This window comes from Aphidius gifuensis, linkage group LG1, assembly GCF_014905175.1.
Source record: "Aphidius gifuensis isolate YNYX2018 linkage group LG1, ASM1490517v1, whole genome shotgun sequence".
Taxonomy (NCBI): Eukaryota; Metazoa; Arthropoda; class Insecta; order Hymenoptera; family Braconidae; genus Aphidius; species Aphidius gifuensis.
Window position 1 is genome coordinate 4,559,459 of NC_057788.1, and position 19,780 is coordinate 4,579,238.

At 21.4% G+C, this 19,780-nt stretch overlaps 3 protein-coding genes across 6 annotated transcripts; 2 read left to right on the forward strand and 1 right to left on the reverse strand.

Annotated features, from left to right (window-relative positions):
• The first annotated feature begins 4,565 nt into the window (after positions 1 to 4,565).
• LOC122861092 (39S ribosomal protein L48, mitochondrial) lies at positions 4,566 to 5,704 on the forward strand. Its single transcript, XM_044165266.1, has 4 exons — positions 4,566 to 4,741; positions 4,945 to 5,031; positions 5,111 to 5,244; positions 5,340 to 5,704. Exons 1-4 carry the CDS (start codon positions 4,718 to 4,720, stop codon positions 5,626 to 5,628), a joined length of 534 nt encoding a protein of 177 aa, XP_044021201.1. The 5' UTR covers positions 4,566 to 4,717; the 3' UTR covers positions 5,629 to 5,704.
• LOC122861090 (WD repeat-containing and planar cell polarity effector protein fritz) lies at positions 5,682 to 10,330 on the reverse strand. 2 transcript variants are annotated; one of them, XM_044165261.1, is made up of 9 exons: positions 10,227 to 10,330; positions 10,022 to 10,151; positions 9,751 to 9,928; positions 9,489 to 9,682; positions 9,301 to 9,401; positions 8,521 to 8,635; positions 6,153 to 8,450; positions 5,939 to 6,074; positions 5,682 to 5,856 (listed from the first exon to the last, which is right to left on the reverse strand). In XM_044165261.1, exons 1-9 carry the CDS (start codon positions 10,307 to 10,309, stop codon positions 5,765 to 5,767), a joined length of 3,327 nt encoding a protein of 1,108 aa, XP_044021196.1. In that variant the 5' UTR covers positions 10,310 to 10,330; the 3' UTR covers positions 5,682 to 5,764. The 2 variants fall into 2 exon arrangements, with proteins under 2 accessions (XP_044021196.1, XP_044021195.1); XM_044165260.1 differs by having other exon boundaries at positions 5,682 to 5,859.
• Positions 10,331 to 10,460: 130 nt separating this feature from the next.
• LOC122861091 (chymotrypsin-1-like) lies at positions 10,461 to 14,194 on the forward strand. 3 transcript variants are annotated; one of them, XM_044165265.1, is made up of 5 exons: positions 10,461 to 10,621; positions 12,065 to 12,381; positions 12,473 to 12,709; positions 12,777 to 12,797; positions 13,998 to 14,194. In XM_044165265.1, the coding sequence occupies exons 1-5, from the start codon at positions 10,570 to 10,572 to the stop codon at positions 13,998 to 14,000; spliced, it is 630 nt and encodes a 209-aa protein (XP_044021200.1). In that variant the 5' UTR covers positions 10,461 to 10,569; the 3' UTR covers positions 14,001 to 14,194. The 3 variants fall into 3 exon arrangements, with proteins under 3 accessions (XP_044021200.1, XP_044021198.1, XP_044021199.1); XM_044165263.1 differs by lacking the exon at positions 13,998 to 14,194 and having other exon boundaries at positions 12,777 to 12,958; XM_044165264.1 differs by lacking the exons at positions 10,461 to 10,621; positions 13,998 to 14,194 and adding an exon at positions 11,888 to 12,001 and having other exon boundaries at positions 12,777 to 12,958.
• Positions 14,195 to 19,780: the final 5,586 nt, after the last annotated feature.

A 19,780-nucleotide genomic window follows, 5' to 3' on the forward strand; every position in this document is an offset into this window, starting at 1 on the left:
TTCTATTTAAAATTTATGATGAAAAAAAATATAAAAAATTTTAGTTTTAATTTTATTCTCTTGTATTAAATTATAATTTTATATATATTTTTTCCATTAAAATAAAATAATATATTAATAAATACAAAAATTATCTTAAAATAAAAAATTTATGTTTTAAAGAATTTTTAAAAAAGGATTTAATTTATGCCACACAAATATAAATAGAATGATAATATCTAGCAATTCTCTTGGATATTTCAACACTTTGATTTCAAGTTCAAGTGAGTATAGCAACCTGTTTAAACATATTTCAAAATAATAAATATACATATAAGTATACTATTGGTTTTCGTAAAATAATATCCATTTTAATGTACCCAAACGATTTGTCTACATGAAAAAAAAAAATCTACATTAAAAATTAATACAGATGCCTAGATAAGATAATTAAAAATCGAATAACAAAAATGAAATACGAGTCAAAACAATGACAATTTAATGTCAATAATAAATAATAATAATAATTGAAATATAAAGTGTTCAATATGATATTTATACATTGATTAATACAAGTTTATAAATAAATCAAACAATCAAATTTAAAATAAAGATGATGAGAAAATAAATATAAAAATACTTGATTGATAAAAAAAAAAAAAATTAAATAAAATCATTATACAATGTTTAAAAAAATAAATTGGCAAAAATGAGTGTATAATAAATATATGTAAAATTTAATTCTTAGAAATGTCAAAGCCAATAAATTTTTATGATTATCAATGACTTAAAAAATCTAAATATATATGTATACATAAATATTTATTAAAATAATTTAATTAATCTCATGAAAAAAGAAATAAAAAATATTAGTAAATTATTTTCTTCAATTTAACTCATTTTATTTATTTTTTTCACTTGCTGTTTAAACTTATCAACCTTTTTTTTATTTTCATTTATTATATGTATATACATACAACACACTCACTCCAAACAACAAATAAAAAATATCATAAACAAAAATACCTGAATACAATGGTTTTACCACGTTTGAGGTATTTTACAGTATTTGCTTGTCGCTCATTGATATTATTTTCATTATTAAATTTATACACTAATTTTTTTTTAATATAGTTATAATTTATTATAGATATTTGTTAATATTTTTTTTTTTATTTTTTATTTTTCATCCGGATGATTAATAAAGGCACTTCGTAAATACCCATAAACGTCGATAATTGGTTCTGCACCATCTATGTCAACTATCAGATGGACTGCATATTTGAAAATAAAACTGTAAAATTAAAATTAAATATGTTAAATAATTTAAATAATAATAGAATAAAAATATTAAAATATTGATTAATTATCAACTTACGTTTCATCATTATCTTGTGTTTTTAATGTTGTCTCACCACATTCAAGTACTGCTTCAAATTTACCAACTTTTGATGGTGTTTTTTCATTTTTTTTTTCAGCAGCAATTTCATCTTTTAAATTTTCAATCAAATTTTTGTGAGCTTGAATGTCAATTATGTGACGAAAAACAAAGCTATAATAAAAATAATACAATCAATGGTTTATAATTTTCACTTAATTATATAATTTTAATAAACAAAAAATTGATTCAAAATTATTGATTAATATTCGACTTACACTTCATCATTTTTTTTGGTTTTTATAGTTAGTTGACCTCCTTCAATTAACATATGATGATGACCAATTATTTGAAGGGATTGATTATTTATTTCTTGAGGACCAACTCCATTTTCAATCCATTGTTCTTGAGATATATTATTACATTCAGGTTCATAAAGCATACTGTAAGATAATAATAATAATAATAGTAATATAAACAAATAGTTAACACTCGTAATTAAATAAAATTTTGTTAAATAAAAATAATTGGTTCAATATTAATAATTAATGTTTACTTACGTATCATCAGCATCTTGTGTTTTTAATGTTAATTTAGTTTTGTTAACTGATATATCATAAATACTATTTTTTGGAAGTATTGTGTTTTTTTTTGAAGCTTCATTTTCAATAGTGATTTCATTCTGTAAATTGTCAGATGATTTTTTGTAAACTTCAATGTCAAGTTTGTGATTGAAAATAAAACTGAAATAAAAAAAAAATATTAGTATTTAATTACTAATTACATATAAATAATTTTTCTAATCTCGTAAGACAATTTTTCTTTTACTTAATTAAAAATTCATCACAAATACATCAATTTAATAATTCAAATAATAAAAAAATTGATTTAAAATAATTGATTAATATTCAACTTACGTTTCTCTATTCTCTGTTGTTTTTAATGTTAATTTACCATCATCAAGTGATACATTAAATTTGCCAACTTTTGATGTCAATGTTTCTTTTTTTCTAGCAGCAATTTCGTACTGTAAATTTTCAGTCAATTCATCTGCATGTTTAATGTTAACTGCTGGAGGCAAAATAAAACTGCAAAATAATAATAATAATAATATAAATAAGATAATTAAATAATTTTAATTATTTAAAAGACATCATTAATTGGAATTCGACTTACGTTTTATCGTTTTCCTGTGTTTTTAATGTAAATTTACCACGATTATGTGATAAATCAAAGGTACCAACTTTTAGGGCTAATGCTTTTTCATCATTTTTTAAACTTTCAGCCAATGTTTCAACAGCTGTATTTGTTGATAATATTTTGTTAACAGCAGCATTTGAGTTTTTCCAATACTTAGACAATTCTTTTTTAGCTTTATAAAAATAATAAATAATAACAATTAAAAAAATATTTTTAAATGTAAAATATACAATACCTACTTGATTATATTTTTTTTAAATATTTAATTTTAAAAATAATGAAATAAACAAAAAAATAAAAAATAAATTTAACCACCATAAAAAAACCATGATAGTTGATTTTATTATAGGTTATTTAATGAATAAATTAAAATAATACTTTAATTATTAGTTAAACAAAAATATGGTATGTTTTAAACCAAGAATAAAAGATTGATTTTATGAATAAAAAAATTAATTAAAGTATTTGCTAAAAAAAGAAAATAATTTACTACCTTGTATGTTAGTATCTTGTAATTTTTCAAATTCATAATTACAAATATTATTTGATTTATCCGAATTTTTTGAACTGTCATTACAATAATTATCCATGTGCCACATGGATCGTAAATATTTAGTGGAATTTTTCGCTGTGCCAACAAGACGTAATGCATTTTTTACCATCACATTCATTTTTTGATTTTGTTTTGTCAAACAATATAAACAGTAATTAATAGTATTTATTTAAATAATATATAATAAAATTTATTATTTGCTCAACAATTTCCACGTGCCACGCGAGCATGCACGAGCACAGATGAGAAGAACACAAATGAATACTGAAATCTGAATGCATATATGTACATACCATACATACATATGCATATGCATACATTCAAAGAACATCGAAGAGACCACCATGGTGCACCTCGTTATTTCCTCCAATTTAATACCCTCATTACCCTCATTACTTTAGGTGTTTTTTTTCGAGTTGATTTTTATTTTGTATCAGTTGGTTGAAATGATAGTGTTGATGGATCTTCACCAGAGTCGTTATTGTCATACTGGTAATTTAGTATAAGCTGAACCTTGAATTTTTATAATATAATATTATATTTAAAAAAATTTATAATCTTTGTATCTGACATTGTTAAATGATACTGTGATTTTTAGAATCCTTTGTACAATTCATTCTTTTGGCTCATACAGCATCAATTGATACTTGATAAAATGTTAAACATCTTAAACTGCACATTGATTTATTAAATTGAAATGGATTTTGAAAAAATTCAAATAATATATTTGAATAAATAAGTTCAATATTAAATTAACTTATAGTTAATTTATTTATTGAAATATATTATTTGAAATTTTTTAAAATCGAATTCGATTTGATAGGCAGCTGTACAAGAATACATAATCTTTGATTTAATCAATAATGAAATCAAAAAAGGTTTCAAGAGATATATTGATTATAGGTACGATGTGAAATTTATTTGAAATAAAAAACGTTAAAAGAAGTATAACATCATTTTAGATACTAATTTGGAATTTTTTTTTTAGATGTATAATTTCCTAAATAAAAAAACTCTTTATTTTTTTAAATAAATACAAATGACTAATGACTCAAAATATTATCATTTTATTTATCTATAGAAATTTTTTATAATTTTTTAATTATTGTATAAATTGTTTATCAATGGTTATCAATTTCTTCTCCGAATTTCTCCGCATTATTTCACATTCTCTAATTTACTCCACTGTACTCCGAATTTCTAAGAAAAATCGGAGTAAAGCGAAAAATTATTTATTCTGATTAACTCAGACTTTTTCCAATTTTTGTCCGCATTTTCTTCGACTTTCTTTGATTTTTTCCGAATTAATAGAATTACCAAATCAACAAAATATCAAAAATAATAAAATTTAAAACGAACGATTTCAAGTTGAATAGCCATTTTCATTATCGTGTAAATTCGATACTTTTCGATACTCCATATTGTTTGATATATTCACTCGACTGATTGGTAAACACACGTTTTCACACACGCTTAAAAAAATAAATAAATAAATTGTTATTTATAAATTAAAAAAGGATTATGTATCTATGATTTCAATTAACGACTTTTAATAATTAATTATTAAATAAATAAATAATTTTATATTTAAATAACTGTAATTCAAAATGGCTGTTTTTATATTAAGAAAAGTAAGTTATTTATTTTTGTTATTTAATATCAATCTAACCTACTCAACTAGATTATTTATAATTCATTATTTACAATATAATTAATTAATAAATTTATTACATTTGTTGTTTTTAAAAACATTGAATAAATAATTAAAATTATTTAATTATAATTTTTTACTTGTTGAACATATAAATGACAGTGTATTGTTTATTGGTTTAAGGTTTTAAAAAGTCAACTTGCAAACCAGATGATGACAGTTTCAAGGTATTCACAATTTGCAGATTTATATACACCAGATTATTTGGAAGTTAGTATTTTATCTTTTTTTACTTGTTAATTAAATTAAAATAGTTAGTACTCATATTTTTTTTATTATTTATTTACAGCTTATGAAACCAAAAATACCTCTTTATCCAACAATTAATATCCAAGTTAAAGGATATAATTTTCCAGTGTTGGAACAATTTCAAAAGTTGGTTCATCAGCTAGCTGAAAATATGGATATTGATGTTGAAAACAGGTAGCTTTTTAAAATAATATAAATACTCAAATTATATTATTTAAAAAACCTCAATTAATTAATAAATAAATGTATTTGTAATTTAATTTTTTCAGCTATGCTTTGCCAGGTAAAAGTCTTAAAATAAAAAAATACAAACTAGGAAGCTCAGTTTTAGATGCTGAATATAAACTTGAAATATACGAGAGAAATATACAAATAAGTCATATGTCAACTCCAAAATTACCAATATTAATACGAATGATGGAGGCAGCATTACCAGAAGGTGTCACAATGACTGTTGATGAATGGACATTTGAAAAAGACGAATTACGTTATGTTCCTGATAAAGAATTAATGGATCTTAAAGTAGAACTTGAAGGAATGCAACGTAAAAAATCATAATGATATTTATTTAAATTTAAGTAAAAAATTTTTAAATATAAAATATAAAATTTGTCAATTAAAATGATAAATTATCAGCTAAATAATATGAGTCCTTATTATTAATATTAAAATTATTATTGTCCTGAACCTCATCCTACAAGAGACCAAAATGTACGACTTTTATTTTTGCTGCTTCTTCTGTTTTTATTGGTTCTTTTATCATCGGGTTATTTGGATCTCCAGAATCTTCTAAAATAAAAAAATAATTTTAAAAATATCACCAACTACTTGATTATTAATTAATAGAAAAAAAATTATATATTTTTACTTGATAAAGGTTGAAAGTCCTTTAAATAATCCTCATTTCCCAAACAGAGAGGCAAACTTTCAGCCAATTCTCTTTTGGGATCCATTTGATGAAGTTTTGTTGCTGGACGTTTTTGAATTGGTCGATAAGGTTGTCCCTAAAGAAAATTAAATTTATCTTTTATAATTATTTGCAAATAAAATTATTTAATAGGTAAATAAAATAAAAAACTTACTGTTCCAGGCACTAAAATATGTGTTACAGTATTTGAAAATTTAACTTTTGGTTTTTCTGGTGAATTAATAACAGGCAATGGTGGTACATTTGATCCAGCTTTAAATTCTCTATTGAAATTTTTAAATATTTGATTATCATCATTCTTTAAAAATCTTGAATCAATACTTGATTTAATACGATCACTTGAATATTCTTGACCATTTAAATTATCACAACTTCCAGAATATTGTACACAATCAAGATCATAATTAAATCTATAAGTTTTTTTAGTAATATGATTTTTTTTATCCTGATTTTGTAAAATTGTTGAGACACTTTGTGAATTTTGTAATACACTAGAATAATATTTTTTTTGTTTTTGAAATTTTATAATTGTATCATCAATACAACTTAAACCAGGTGTACTTTTTGATAATTGTATATTTTTTTTTGGTAAATTATTAAGATAATTTTCCAATGATTTTGTCATTGCTGGTGGTGGTGGTGGTACTTCAATAATTCCTTCACGATTTAAATTTTCATCATCAATTTCAATATCACTTGATAAATTATCTAGCAATTTTTTGTCATTTTTAATTATTGTATTATCACCTTCTTCATTGAATGATGTTGATACTAAATTATTGTCTAAATTTATAAAATTATTTGATGATTTTTCATCTATCCCAGCTACATTTGTATCAAATGAATTATTATTTTCATTATTAAGCAATCGTTGTGCATTATTGTCAACATTCATAAATGAATATTCAACTGAATTTGGTATTTCAATTGAATGTGATGAATCAAAGCTCGTTGTTAAAAAATCATTATCATTTGATTTTTGTTCTCGTAATATATCAGTGTCAATTAATTGCTGATCATTGGTAGTTTTTTTAAAAAAATTTTCACGTTTGTAATGATTATTAACACGTAAATTTCTAAATGACGATGATAAATCATCTTTATGGATATTTTTAAATTCATGATTATCATCTTTGAGTTTATAACTATTTGATTTACCAAATGATGATGATGAAAATTTTGTAATTCCACTTGTTAATTTATAATTTGAATCATTAAAATTAGTTGATAATGTATTATCAGAATTTTTACTTGTTGTTTCATCATTAAATGATGTTGAAACAAGATTATTATCATAATTTTTAGTAGCAAGTATTGGTAATGGTGGTATTTGACTTTGTGTTAAAATTTTTTTAAATTTTCTACGACGTGGTGAATCTTCACTTTCACTTTCTTCAGTATATGATTCACTGTCATTTTCACTAATAGAATCAGAACAAAGTGAACATGATGGACGTGAACATGTTGAATGTGTACTTGTGCAACTATTTGATCTACTTAATAACAATTCAGCTTTATCTTTTGCTGCTTTTGCCATTGATATATCATTAACAGATAATGCATAAAAATTAATATCCATAAATAAATCATGATCATTTAAATCAATAGCAAGTCTAAATGCTTTATCAAATAATTTATATCTCATAAGATGATGAAAAAATTTTCTTGTTAAATCACGTATTTCATCAGCATATTCATCTTCAATAATTTGACTTATTGGAGTTATTGGAACATGAAAACTACCAAGTGCATTTTGAATTAATATTTCACGTTCTGTATTTAATGGATATTTAAATAAATAATTTAATATTTGATTTAATGAATACATACATGATCTTGAATTTAAATCCCAATTCATTGATAATAAAATATTTGTTGCACGTTCTGGCTGATGAATATTTAAATATTTATAAATTAATGTATCACCAGATAAATTATTACCCTCAATTATTCTTGTTATACAAATTGGTCCTTTTTCAAATAATAATAATATCAATGAATCATTATTTTTATATTTATCATTATAAGTAATATTTAATTTTTTATTCCAATCAATTTTTAATAATGCTGATTGTGTTTTAAAATATATTGATAAATCATGTATATTTGTTGGTGATGATTCTTCATTGAGCATTTGGCTTTTAACACATGACAATGATATATCATAGTGTTGATATTGACCACGTTCATTACCAATTGTAAATAAATAACCATCATTATGCCATGATCCAATTGTTGCTATAAATGTTGTTTTAATTGTTTTATTTGTTCCTTTTGAATGATCATGAAGTGTTATTGTACCATCAATACAACATAACAATAACATATCTTGATTTGGTGAAAATTTTGAACAACTTGTATGTGTTGGTAGTGGTATTGATACCATTTCAATTCTTTGTAATTTATCTTGTTGTGATACTTCATATGTTTGCCATTCAATCGTAACATCACCCTGAATTCAATAAAAATAATAATTACATTTAGTTTAAATTTAAATTATTATTGTTATTAATTATTTTTACCTTTCTCGATACTTTTTGTTCAATTGAATGAATAACATTATCCTCTTTTGAATTGAAAGTAATACACAATGGATCAAATTCTGTTCTTAAATAACACAAAAGTTCAAATTTCAATCTAGAAAAGAAAAACAAAAACAATCGAATAATTTTAATGATTATTAAATTAATATATAGATATCATGAAAATATAGACTGTTATTGATCATAGCAACCGTGAAATAATAACAAAGATAATATAGTTTTAAAAAATATTATTAAAGAAATAATTAATAGAAGAATTAATAACTACTTAGCCCTACCGATTAATAAATTGGTATTAAGTCAAAATAATTATATCAAAGTGATGTCACAAAATTGGCATGGCCACTGGACTGAAGATACATTTAAGCCAAAAAATTTGTGCAATTGGCAGGTACCAAATTGGCATCCAAAATGGCCAGATAAGCATTGTGTATCAACTAGATTTCAGGTTGATAATTCTGGTAGATTTTTACCAGGTGTTCCATATGATAAAAGTACAGCCAATACTAATTTTAAGGTAATAAATAATTTTTTGTTATTATTACTATTATTTTATATACATATAAATAAATGTGTGTGTTATTTTTTTAAATAATCAGGGAACATGGGATTTGCCAAAAAAAATTGATAGAAAAACAGCTGATGAATTATCAGCACCATCAAGAAAAAAATATCAACAATGGCAAGCACATTTGGCTCGTAATAGTGCAGCATGCAATAATAAAAATTATAATTGGACCAAGATAGTTAAATAAATACCCTCTTAGTCTATACAAGTGTACATTTGCACGATCATGTTCTTTCATTGCTGGACTCCATGGATAAACTTCATTTGTCGTTGATTTCCACCAAATTAATATCTATTTTAAATAATTTAATAATACAGTCAATTAAAAAAATTATTATTATCATTATTTTAATATAAATAATTAATTTTATCAACTAACCAAATCACCACTTTTATTTACACGTATTTTTTTTTCAATTCTACGTCCACATGGTCCAGATAATTCATTAATCATTAATTTTGCTTCTAGTTTATTAATTTTATCAAATAATTGTCTTTTTGGTTTACCAAAATTTACAATTGTTATTTGACTATCAGTATGTGTACAGATCAAGTGATCCTTTGTTATAACAGCTGAAAATAATTTTAGCAATTAATTTAATTTTCATATCAAATAAATATTATTTAAATATTTAATATACCATCTGAAATATGATCAGGTACTTTTCCAATGAGGTATTTATCAAATGACATATTTTCAATGTCAATTGTTGATAAATTTACTTGTATTGTTATGAGTAAACCTGTGTTAAGCATCATTTGAATTGTTGATTGATCATACCATTGGCAAAAGATAATTGTGTAATCTTTCAATTGTTCCTTAATTAAAAATAAACAATTATCAACAAACAATAATGACTTGGCATTTTAAAACTTTATTAAATACTTGATAATGATAAATAAAAAACTAACTTCTAAATATTTAAGACCATCCTTCAATTTATTTCCTTTTTTATTTTGTGGATTATAAATAATGTCTCTTTTTTGACAGTACGAACGTTTTGCCTCGTCATAAATTCCATCAATACGTTTATCATAATATCTAAAAAAATATATATAATATATTATTAAATATTAATTAATTTAGTAATTTTAAAATAACAATTTTTTAAATTACCTAAATGCACTAAAATCAGTGTTTTTTAAATTAATATTATCGTCACAGCTCCAAAATTTTATATCTCCAACGAGAGAAAACATTTTGATAATTTAATTATGATTAAAATTTATAAAATATATATTAACATTGAACTTGCAACCCGGTGATAAATGTCATTATAATTAGTTTTGTTTTATTGACAGTAAACAATAATTGGAGGTTATGTTTGTGCGTAACAGGTGATTCTTGTTGTCGTTGTGGCAAACGTCACTTTTTTTTTTTTAGTATTTACTCCATTTTTTTAATTTATTATTAAGTATTATTTTATTATTTACAATAGTTTTATGGATAAAGTTTAATAATGGAATCAATGGAATTTATATTGATGGAAAATACAAAAGGATATTTAACAAGTAATATTATTTTATTTAATTTATTATTGTTCATCTGTCAAAATTAAGATATTTGTTTTTACAATAAATAACAATAATAATAACGATTGATATTTAATTAAAATTAATGTTTATTGATTAATTTTTTTTACTGGTTTAAGGGTCATTTTATGATAATAATTATTGTTAAAAAAATTATCATTAAATGTTTAAATAGATCATTAATAATTAACAATTATTTGTCCAGGGAATTTAAAAATTTATATGTTGGCTAGAATAATAACATGAAAGTATATTTGTTTTTTAAATTGTGTTTTTGTTTATTGAATTAAATTTATTGCATTAAACAATAGATGGCAATACTTAATTGCATAAATAAAATGAATTTCCAAGAATTTTATTTATCAAACAAACATTATTTTACTCATATATTTTGTTATTTTAATAATAATAATAATTTTTGTTTACAATTTTTAAGTAAAAAAATTAATTTATAAATATTATCTTTTTAATTTTTAAATATGAAATATTTATTTATTATTTTGAATAAATATTATCTCAATAATTACAATATTGAAAATATAATTATAAAATTAAAAATTATATAATGAAAATTATTCCAACTACTTATAACAATATTTTTTTTTTTAAATAAAAAACAAAATACATCTATTTTCAAATTATTTGAGCGAAAAAAAAATTATTTTAAATTTTTTTTCGATATTGTCTTTCTCTTTTTAAAACTCGATAAAATTATGACAATTTTTTTGTTTTATTTATTAACATAATTAAGTATAATTTATAAAAAAAAAAAACAAGAAACAAAAAATTGTTGTAATAGTAAAAATAATATTATCAAATATTGTTTAAAATATTTCTTAATACTTTGGGTAATCTGTGCAATTGCCACCCGCGTGAACGTAAATGTTACATAAACTTTGCTGGGCAATATTTATGTAACAGTCATGTCACATCGAACAACATCGTATTTGGCATATGCAAAATTATTAACACAGCTATAACATAACTATTCTCTTTGTCTTTCTATCATAAATCAAGATAACAACAATGAAAATAAAAAAATAAAAAAATTCAACATATTTATTGTAATAATTTGTACGAATAAATCAATATTTTTTTAAAAAACTTTTTGGCCTTCCACTCTAAATCATTTTTTTTTTATTTGTTATATTTAATATTATTAATGTCATTATTGTCTTAACAGTCATTATTAATACTGATGATTAATCATTTTATTTAAACAATTGAATAAATTTTTTATCTCCTTGAAAAATTGATAAAAAGATGATTTTTATTTGAATTTTAATCATTTTAACATTAACACTTGAAGTAAAATGATTAAAGTTACTAAAATTTTTATTTTAATTCTTGCAATAAATGGTATGTAGATCAAATATTCTAATTTTATTAATATTTATTAATTTAATTATAATTAATTTAAAGGAATATGTGGAAAAGAAAGATCAATTGGTGGTTTTGATATAACTGAAACACCATTTCCTCATCAAGCATCACTAAGAACATTTGGTCATCATATATGTAGTGGAACAATTATTGATAGTAAACATATTTTAACATCAGCAAAATGTCTACTTGGTATATTGGGTGATATTGTTGATGATTTAACTGTTGTTACTGGAACAAATAATCTTGTTGGTGGACAAGGAAATCAGCATTATGTTGATAAAATTTTTATTCATGAAAATTATGATGGTCAATTTAGAGGACCAAATGGAAATAATAATATTGCTATTGTCAGGGTAAGCGAAATTTAAATTAACAAAGAAAATTATTTTATAAAAAATATTTACATTGTGTATTTATATAATTTTTAAAAAATATTTATTTTAGCTTACTGATGATATAACATTTAATAATCATCAAAATTATATTTCACTTCCAAATAATAAACTTTTACCAAACACAATTGCAAAAATAAGTGGATGGAATTTTTTTAATTATCCAGTTGTTGTTGGTAATATGGTACAACAAACAATTCAAATTGAAACAGTAGAAAATAATAATTGTCATAAAAATAATGGACTATCTTGTGCTATTTATAAAGATAAAATCAATGGATGTATAGAGGTAATATAAAAATGAACAAATTAATTAAAATTAATAATAAATAATTTTTTATTAATTTTTTTTTTAGAATGATTATGGAAGTGCACTAGTAAGTGATGGAATTTTAATTGGTTTTACAATCAAAGAGCTTCCATGTGACATAAAATACCCCATTGCTTTTGTTGATGTTTTTCCTTATGTTGATTGGATTAAAAATAAAATTAACAATCCATAGTAATTATTAAATAATAATTTTTAAAAAATTATAAATACATGCATGATTTAATTGTTGATATTCAAATTGTTAATAATTAATATATATATAATTATGTAAATTTATTTTTTAAATTTACATTTTAAAGAAAAAAATTTGTTTGTTTGTTTGAAAGTTGTTTTTTTTTTCTTTTATTTTTGAATTTTATTTTTATTTTTATCTAATCGCTTGATAGAAATTTTTCCTCTTTTTTTTTTTTAAATTATACCATTTTTGTGTTGCGATTAAACCCACATAAGTTGGCATAATAAACTGAGATTTCGTCACAATAATCCGACAATAGAAATGCGCATGAAAAGGTTACGTGTGTTTTTTCTATGCATGCTGTAGTGGTACATACCTATTTTATATACACATTAATATAAATATTACGAGTGCTTTTTTTTTATATTGCAGAAAATTAAAAATTTTGTAAGATATAAATTTTTTAATTTACAAATTTAGATCATTCTAAAATTCACTGTATAATTGTTAATTAAAATATAATCTATTTTAATTTTTATAAATATAAACTGAAAGATGGATTAATTTTATACAAATAAATTGATTTTACATATTTATTTGAAGTAAATTAAATTTAGAAAAATAAATTTTTCTAACAATGATTGTTATAATTATATAAACTTGAATGAAATAGATATTTTCTTTTTGAATAAATACAAATCGAGTTATTTTAGTAATAAATAAACTCTTTTGTTTGTATAAAATTAATAAATAAATTGATCAATTATGACAATTAAAACATTCATAATATTTTAAAGAATAAATTGACCAAGTATTTTAGAATTTATTAAATAGTTTTCAATAGTTGACTGTTGTATGATCACTTTTTGCATGAGCAGTTGACCTTTTAGCTTAATAATGTTACATAAATAATTCCCTTTATTTTAATAAATATTTAGTAATAATAATTTATTATATGTAACAATCTACTATGCATGAAAAGTAGATAACAATAATGCCTTGTCATTTTGATAATCATAAAAGCAACATTGAATTAATTTTTCTATATATTTTTTTTTTTTCATTTTGAAGTAGTACAATAATTTCAAGGTGGCTATGAATGAAAGTGATGTGTTCAACATGACGATCAAGACTGATGGAGAAAGGCGAGAGCATTTATTTATTTTTTCAGTTATTATTTTTATTTTATTTTTTTCTTTCCGTTGGCCATGACCTGTTTACCTGTATGAGTTACGAAATAATTATTTTGTACAGTTCCACTTCAAATTATATTTGAACATTATACACTTTTTATGCTTCATTAATTTTTTTATCTACAAATATTATTATATAATTAATAATATTATGCTTCTAAAGTGTGTTATAATTTATTTCTTTTTTATTTTTTTTTCTCAATAGTAATACAAGCTAATAGTTTATGTAAATATGATTTTTTTTTTATCAATTTATTTTTAATTTATCAATAGTTTCTTTGTCGTATAAGTAATTTTATACTATTATTTTTTTTTACTTTAATTTGTTGGCTAAAAAGGAGTTTTAAATTTTTATTTCGATTTTGAATTAATTAATTAATATTGTTTTTTTTTTTCAATTTAAATTGAGTTTATTTGTCTTTTTAAATTTTCTCAAATGGTTTTAAATAAACACAATGATATTTATGATAAATTATTATTTGAGATAAACGATATTTGTAGGCGTATTATGGATAAAAATGACTGTCCCCCATTGAGCTTACCCACTTGCCTCATTTCCCTTTCGCGTTAATCTACTTTTAGAAAATAAATATACGATCACTGAAATAATATTTCCAGCAATATTACTGTCATCAAAAATAATTCAATTGTACATTATAATAAATAATTTTTTTAAACAATTTTAAACACCAAAACTTATTTATTTTGTATGTTGTGTCTATGAAAAATTATTTATATTTCTTTAAAATATTTTTGTCTATTTTTAATTCTAAAAAAAATTTACAATCAAATATATAATATCTCATTGAAAAATATGTATTTAATATATATATTTTTTTAAATATCAATACTGGAAATAAATTTTAAATTGATAAAATCAAATATCTCAAAATTATCTATTTCTATTTTTTTTTTTTTTACTTCTTTTTCTCAGGTTTACATAATTAGTTATATATATTAATGTAAAATTAAAAATAAAAATGTATGATATTTTTTTGGGATGTAAAAAAAATATATTAATATATATTTTTTATGTTAATACTGGAAATAAATTTTCAATCTTGGTAAAATCAAATATCTTGAGATTCTCTTGCACACGTGTCAAGTGGGTCGAACACGTAATAGACCTTATGTAACCCCTGGGTTGTATTAGCTCGGTTAAGTTCGCGTAACCGAATATATAAAAAGTGTATATGTCGCGTCTTCGAATTTTACACAAGTCTCTCACCAAAAAATTAAATTAAAGAGAGGATAAAAGAGACAATAGAGCAAAAAGCAAAGAAAAAAAAATGAAGTAACATAATTATTTCGACACGTTTGTTTCCCCACTATTTTCCCTTTTTTTTTTATATAAATTACGTTATTCAATAGCTTTATATATACGTAATTACAATATATATTTATTTTAAATATGTATTTATTACAATGGTTTATTGTAAATCACTTAATTTCAATAAATGCGAGGATATACATTGTAAAGTCATTATTTAACTCGCATGGTTTGCATGATTTTATTTCATAAGTTTTATTATAAATATATAATATTAATATGATCAGTAAAATTTATATTAATCACACATACAACAACTTATATATTATATATTTATTTAAATTATGTATATATACTGTATAGTCAGAATGTTTTACAGTCACGTAAGTTCAACTCCCTACTCTTGTTTACACCCACGATTGTTGAACAAATATTTTTTACTAAACCACTGAGGGCGCAGTCAATAGTTGATATTTAAACAATAAAATAACATTTCAATATTAATTTAATAATTATTATTTTATTTTTTTATATAAATTGAAATTATTTTGTATATTAATTTACTTTTTTTTGACAATTTGACATCGATGTTGATCAATTGATTCAATTTACAATTAAAAGAAATTTCCCATAATAATAATTATTATTGTTAATTATTTTATGAAAATAAAAAATTCCAATTTGTAATTATTAATAATAATTAAATTTAGAAAAATTATTTTTATATTAAACAATTTTTTTCACTATTATTTAATTTAATTTTTATATATTTTTCTTTACAGATGAAATTGTCATTAGAAAAATTTTTAATTCATTGGATAGCCGAATATATAGCTAAAAGAAAGCATATTGTTATTATTAAAATTTTTAATATATTTAAATATACAAAAGGAAATTGAAACAAATGTTAAATCTACAGCCGTTTGTTGTCCAAGTTGTGCAAGTACCCCCTTGGGCTTGTTCGTTACGTCGACTTTGGTAAGTAAATATACATTTGTTATTCGTTATAATATTATCTATTCGTATTTATACACAATTTTATATACATGTCTATCTATATATCACACAAAAGATAAATACAGTAAAATCATGACAGATGGTTAAATCTATACAAACCTTCGACATAAATTATTATTTCAGTGTTTCCTTGAATATTTTTTTTTTTTTTTTTTTTTTTATATTAAAAATACACCCAGATCTACATAATTTTTCTAACGAAAAAAAAAAACACAACCTAATATTACATAATTGATTTATAAATAATTTTATTATTTTAAAACAATATATAATTTTTTTTTTTTTATCTCTTTTTATAAAGATAAAATAAGTTTTTTTTTTTTTTAAATACAATAATTTTTTTATGGATTTATTTATTATCATGAAAAAATTAAAATTATATTTTAATGACTATAGAAAATTATGAGAAAATAATTTACATTTTATTTTATAATAAGATGAATTAAAAAATAAATAAAAATTGTGAAATATAAGGTGAAATATTTTGAAACAATTATTAGAATTTAAAATGTTAAATTTATGATTTAATTGAAATTTTTTTTTTCTTTCTCATTTCAAATAGGGTGATATAACTTTATTCATTTATATATTTTTATGTATATTTTACAAGTTAGTATTTGTGTGTCATTTAGCAATCTCGTCTTGGTATATCTCCGGGAATAAAATAACCACGAGATTGCGATACAAAGCTCTGTGTAATTTATTACAATAAAAAAAATATTTATTGACTTGTAACACGGTGTATTAAATATACATATAAACACGTGTAAAAAAAAAGAAATTTATAATTTTTTATTATCTCTTTAACAAGTTTTTTAAAATAGATAAAAGAAATTTACCCCAAAAAAAAAAGAGAAAAGCTCAAAAGCTTTAAAATATAATTGAAAAAAACTTGTATACATTTTTTTTCTTTAAAAATTTTTAAAGAATATATATATAGACCTAAAAAAAATTTTAATTACATTTATACATAGCAGTAGTATTAAATTTCATTTAAAACACAAATTTGGAATTTCACTTGGTTTATTTTTTTGTAATACATGAGCCAATTTGAATAACATGCGACATCGATAATACTTGTAAAATATTGTGACAATTGTATTCAACGACATGTTCGTTACGTGAACAAACGTATAAGTCATTTTATTATATAATTTTTCGGTTTTAAAAGAAGACAAGTACAATTAATACAATTACATAAATAAAATAAATAAAAATATCACATAAAATATAACATCCTAAATGTAGTATTTAAATTAATTTTCTTAAAGATCAATTATGACGGATACGGCGATAAACAAAAAAAAGTATCTTAATTTTTTTGACACTTGTCATCAACAGATTTACATTGTAGCAAAACATTTATACAACAACTCTGGGTCATGGTCTTGATATATATATATTTTATTTTAAATCAACCACGGTATCATCGTCAGTCCATTATATAATTATCACGACATTTAAAAATTTATTTTAAACCAAATTACTTTTTTTTTTTTGTTGATTATTTTTAATTATCAAAATAAAAATTATATCGATAATTTTATTAGGATTATAATTAGCACTAATTAAAGAAGAAAAAAAAAATTAATTGGAGTAAATAGACTGTTACTAATAAATTGTTTTATATAAAATAGAAAAAAAAAAAAATACTCATGCGTGCATAGAAGACTTTGTTTGAAAATTTTAATTTAATTTTTTTTTTTTGTTAAGATAAATAATCCACGTGTGTATATATTAAGGCAGCTTGTGTGTAATTTTGGGTTATGTAATATTAAGTTTAGGCAACGACATATGCCGGCTACTTGCACGTGGTTGATATGTATAATGTATGTGTCGAGTGAGAAGGATAGGTAATGGTTTTATAGACACGTGCTTACACTTACAGACTGTCTCATTTCACTTTTACAAAACAATAATTTTAACCGGAATTTTGAGCCTATACAACTATTTACAAATAAACTATTTTTATTTTTCAATTTTAATTTAAAATATCTTAAAATAAATGAGGTAAAAAAAAAAAATTTTAATATCAAAATTTAATTATTAAAAAAAAAATGTATATTTAAACTATTTTGTTTGGATTTTTTTTACAGGCGTTTTCTAGTTATATCAAGATACAGAGAATTCAAGTTTTTTTAATTTTTTATTTTTAATCTAGAGATAAGAATGATCTCGTGATTCAACTAAACGAATTCATTGCACAATCACTTTTTCTAAGTGAATAATTAGCTCAGATAAAAATGATAAAAATAATTTTTTTATTTTAAATTTAAATTTATTATTCAATGAAAAAAAAAGGTACATTGAAAAATAAATATTTGTTTATTTTTATTGAATTTAATTAAAACATATTTTAAATTATTATATATATATTTGTAATAAAAAAGAAAAAAAACAAAAGTGATTGGAAGTCATTGACCGAATGATTATTGAAACTTAAATTATTGAAAAAAAAAATAATATGTTGTGTATAATTTAGACAAAATGTAATTTATATTTTTCGATATAATTTAATATATTTAAATGCCAAAAAAAAAAAAAAGAAAAAGAGAAAGAAAAAAGCAATTTTGAAATATTTCAAATGGCTAAACGGCGCTTTAATTTTTTTTTTTTCATTTCTGTCATATGGCTCATTAAAATCACATAATATACAAAAGAATTATTTGCAGTTGCAAAGTATTTATATTTAGTACATTTATGACACTCGTAATAATTTTATAACACAAGCCAATCAATAATATTTCTATAATTCAATCCCGACAAAAAGAAAAATTCTATTTAAAAAATTCTCTCCCTTAAAAAAAAAAAAAAAAAAAATTGATAAATAATTATAATTAAAAATTTCTTCATAATGATAAGAAACAATTTATTAAAATTGAATTAATTATTTTTTTTTTCCTTATTTTTTCAGCTTATTCATATATAATTTTTTAAAAAAAATTTATTTAATATTTCAATAACAACAGAATGATAAACGAAAACATGCGCAATAATTATTTTTCTTTATTCCGTATCAAGGTGTTATATAAATCGTGATACGCACACATTTAATGATTGATTATATTGCTAAGAAATAAACAAATTTAATTTACTACCTATATATTTTATCAAGCTTTTTTTTCTATATGCTTATGAATTACGTCTTTATGTAGATATTTGTTAATTTTATATATGTATTTTCTTGTTGATTTATTTATTAAGATTATGCAGTTTTTTTTATTATTGTTTATTTATTTTTTTATATATATTCGGGTGCAGCAAAAGATGCTAATGTGTCTTATGTCCTGCAAGAATTGTCATTTACGTAATTTTTACAAGATACGCCTTATTTCGATGATTAACAATTTGTTTTGCGATCGACAAAGGTGACT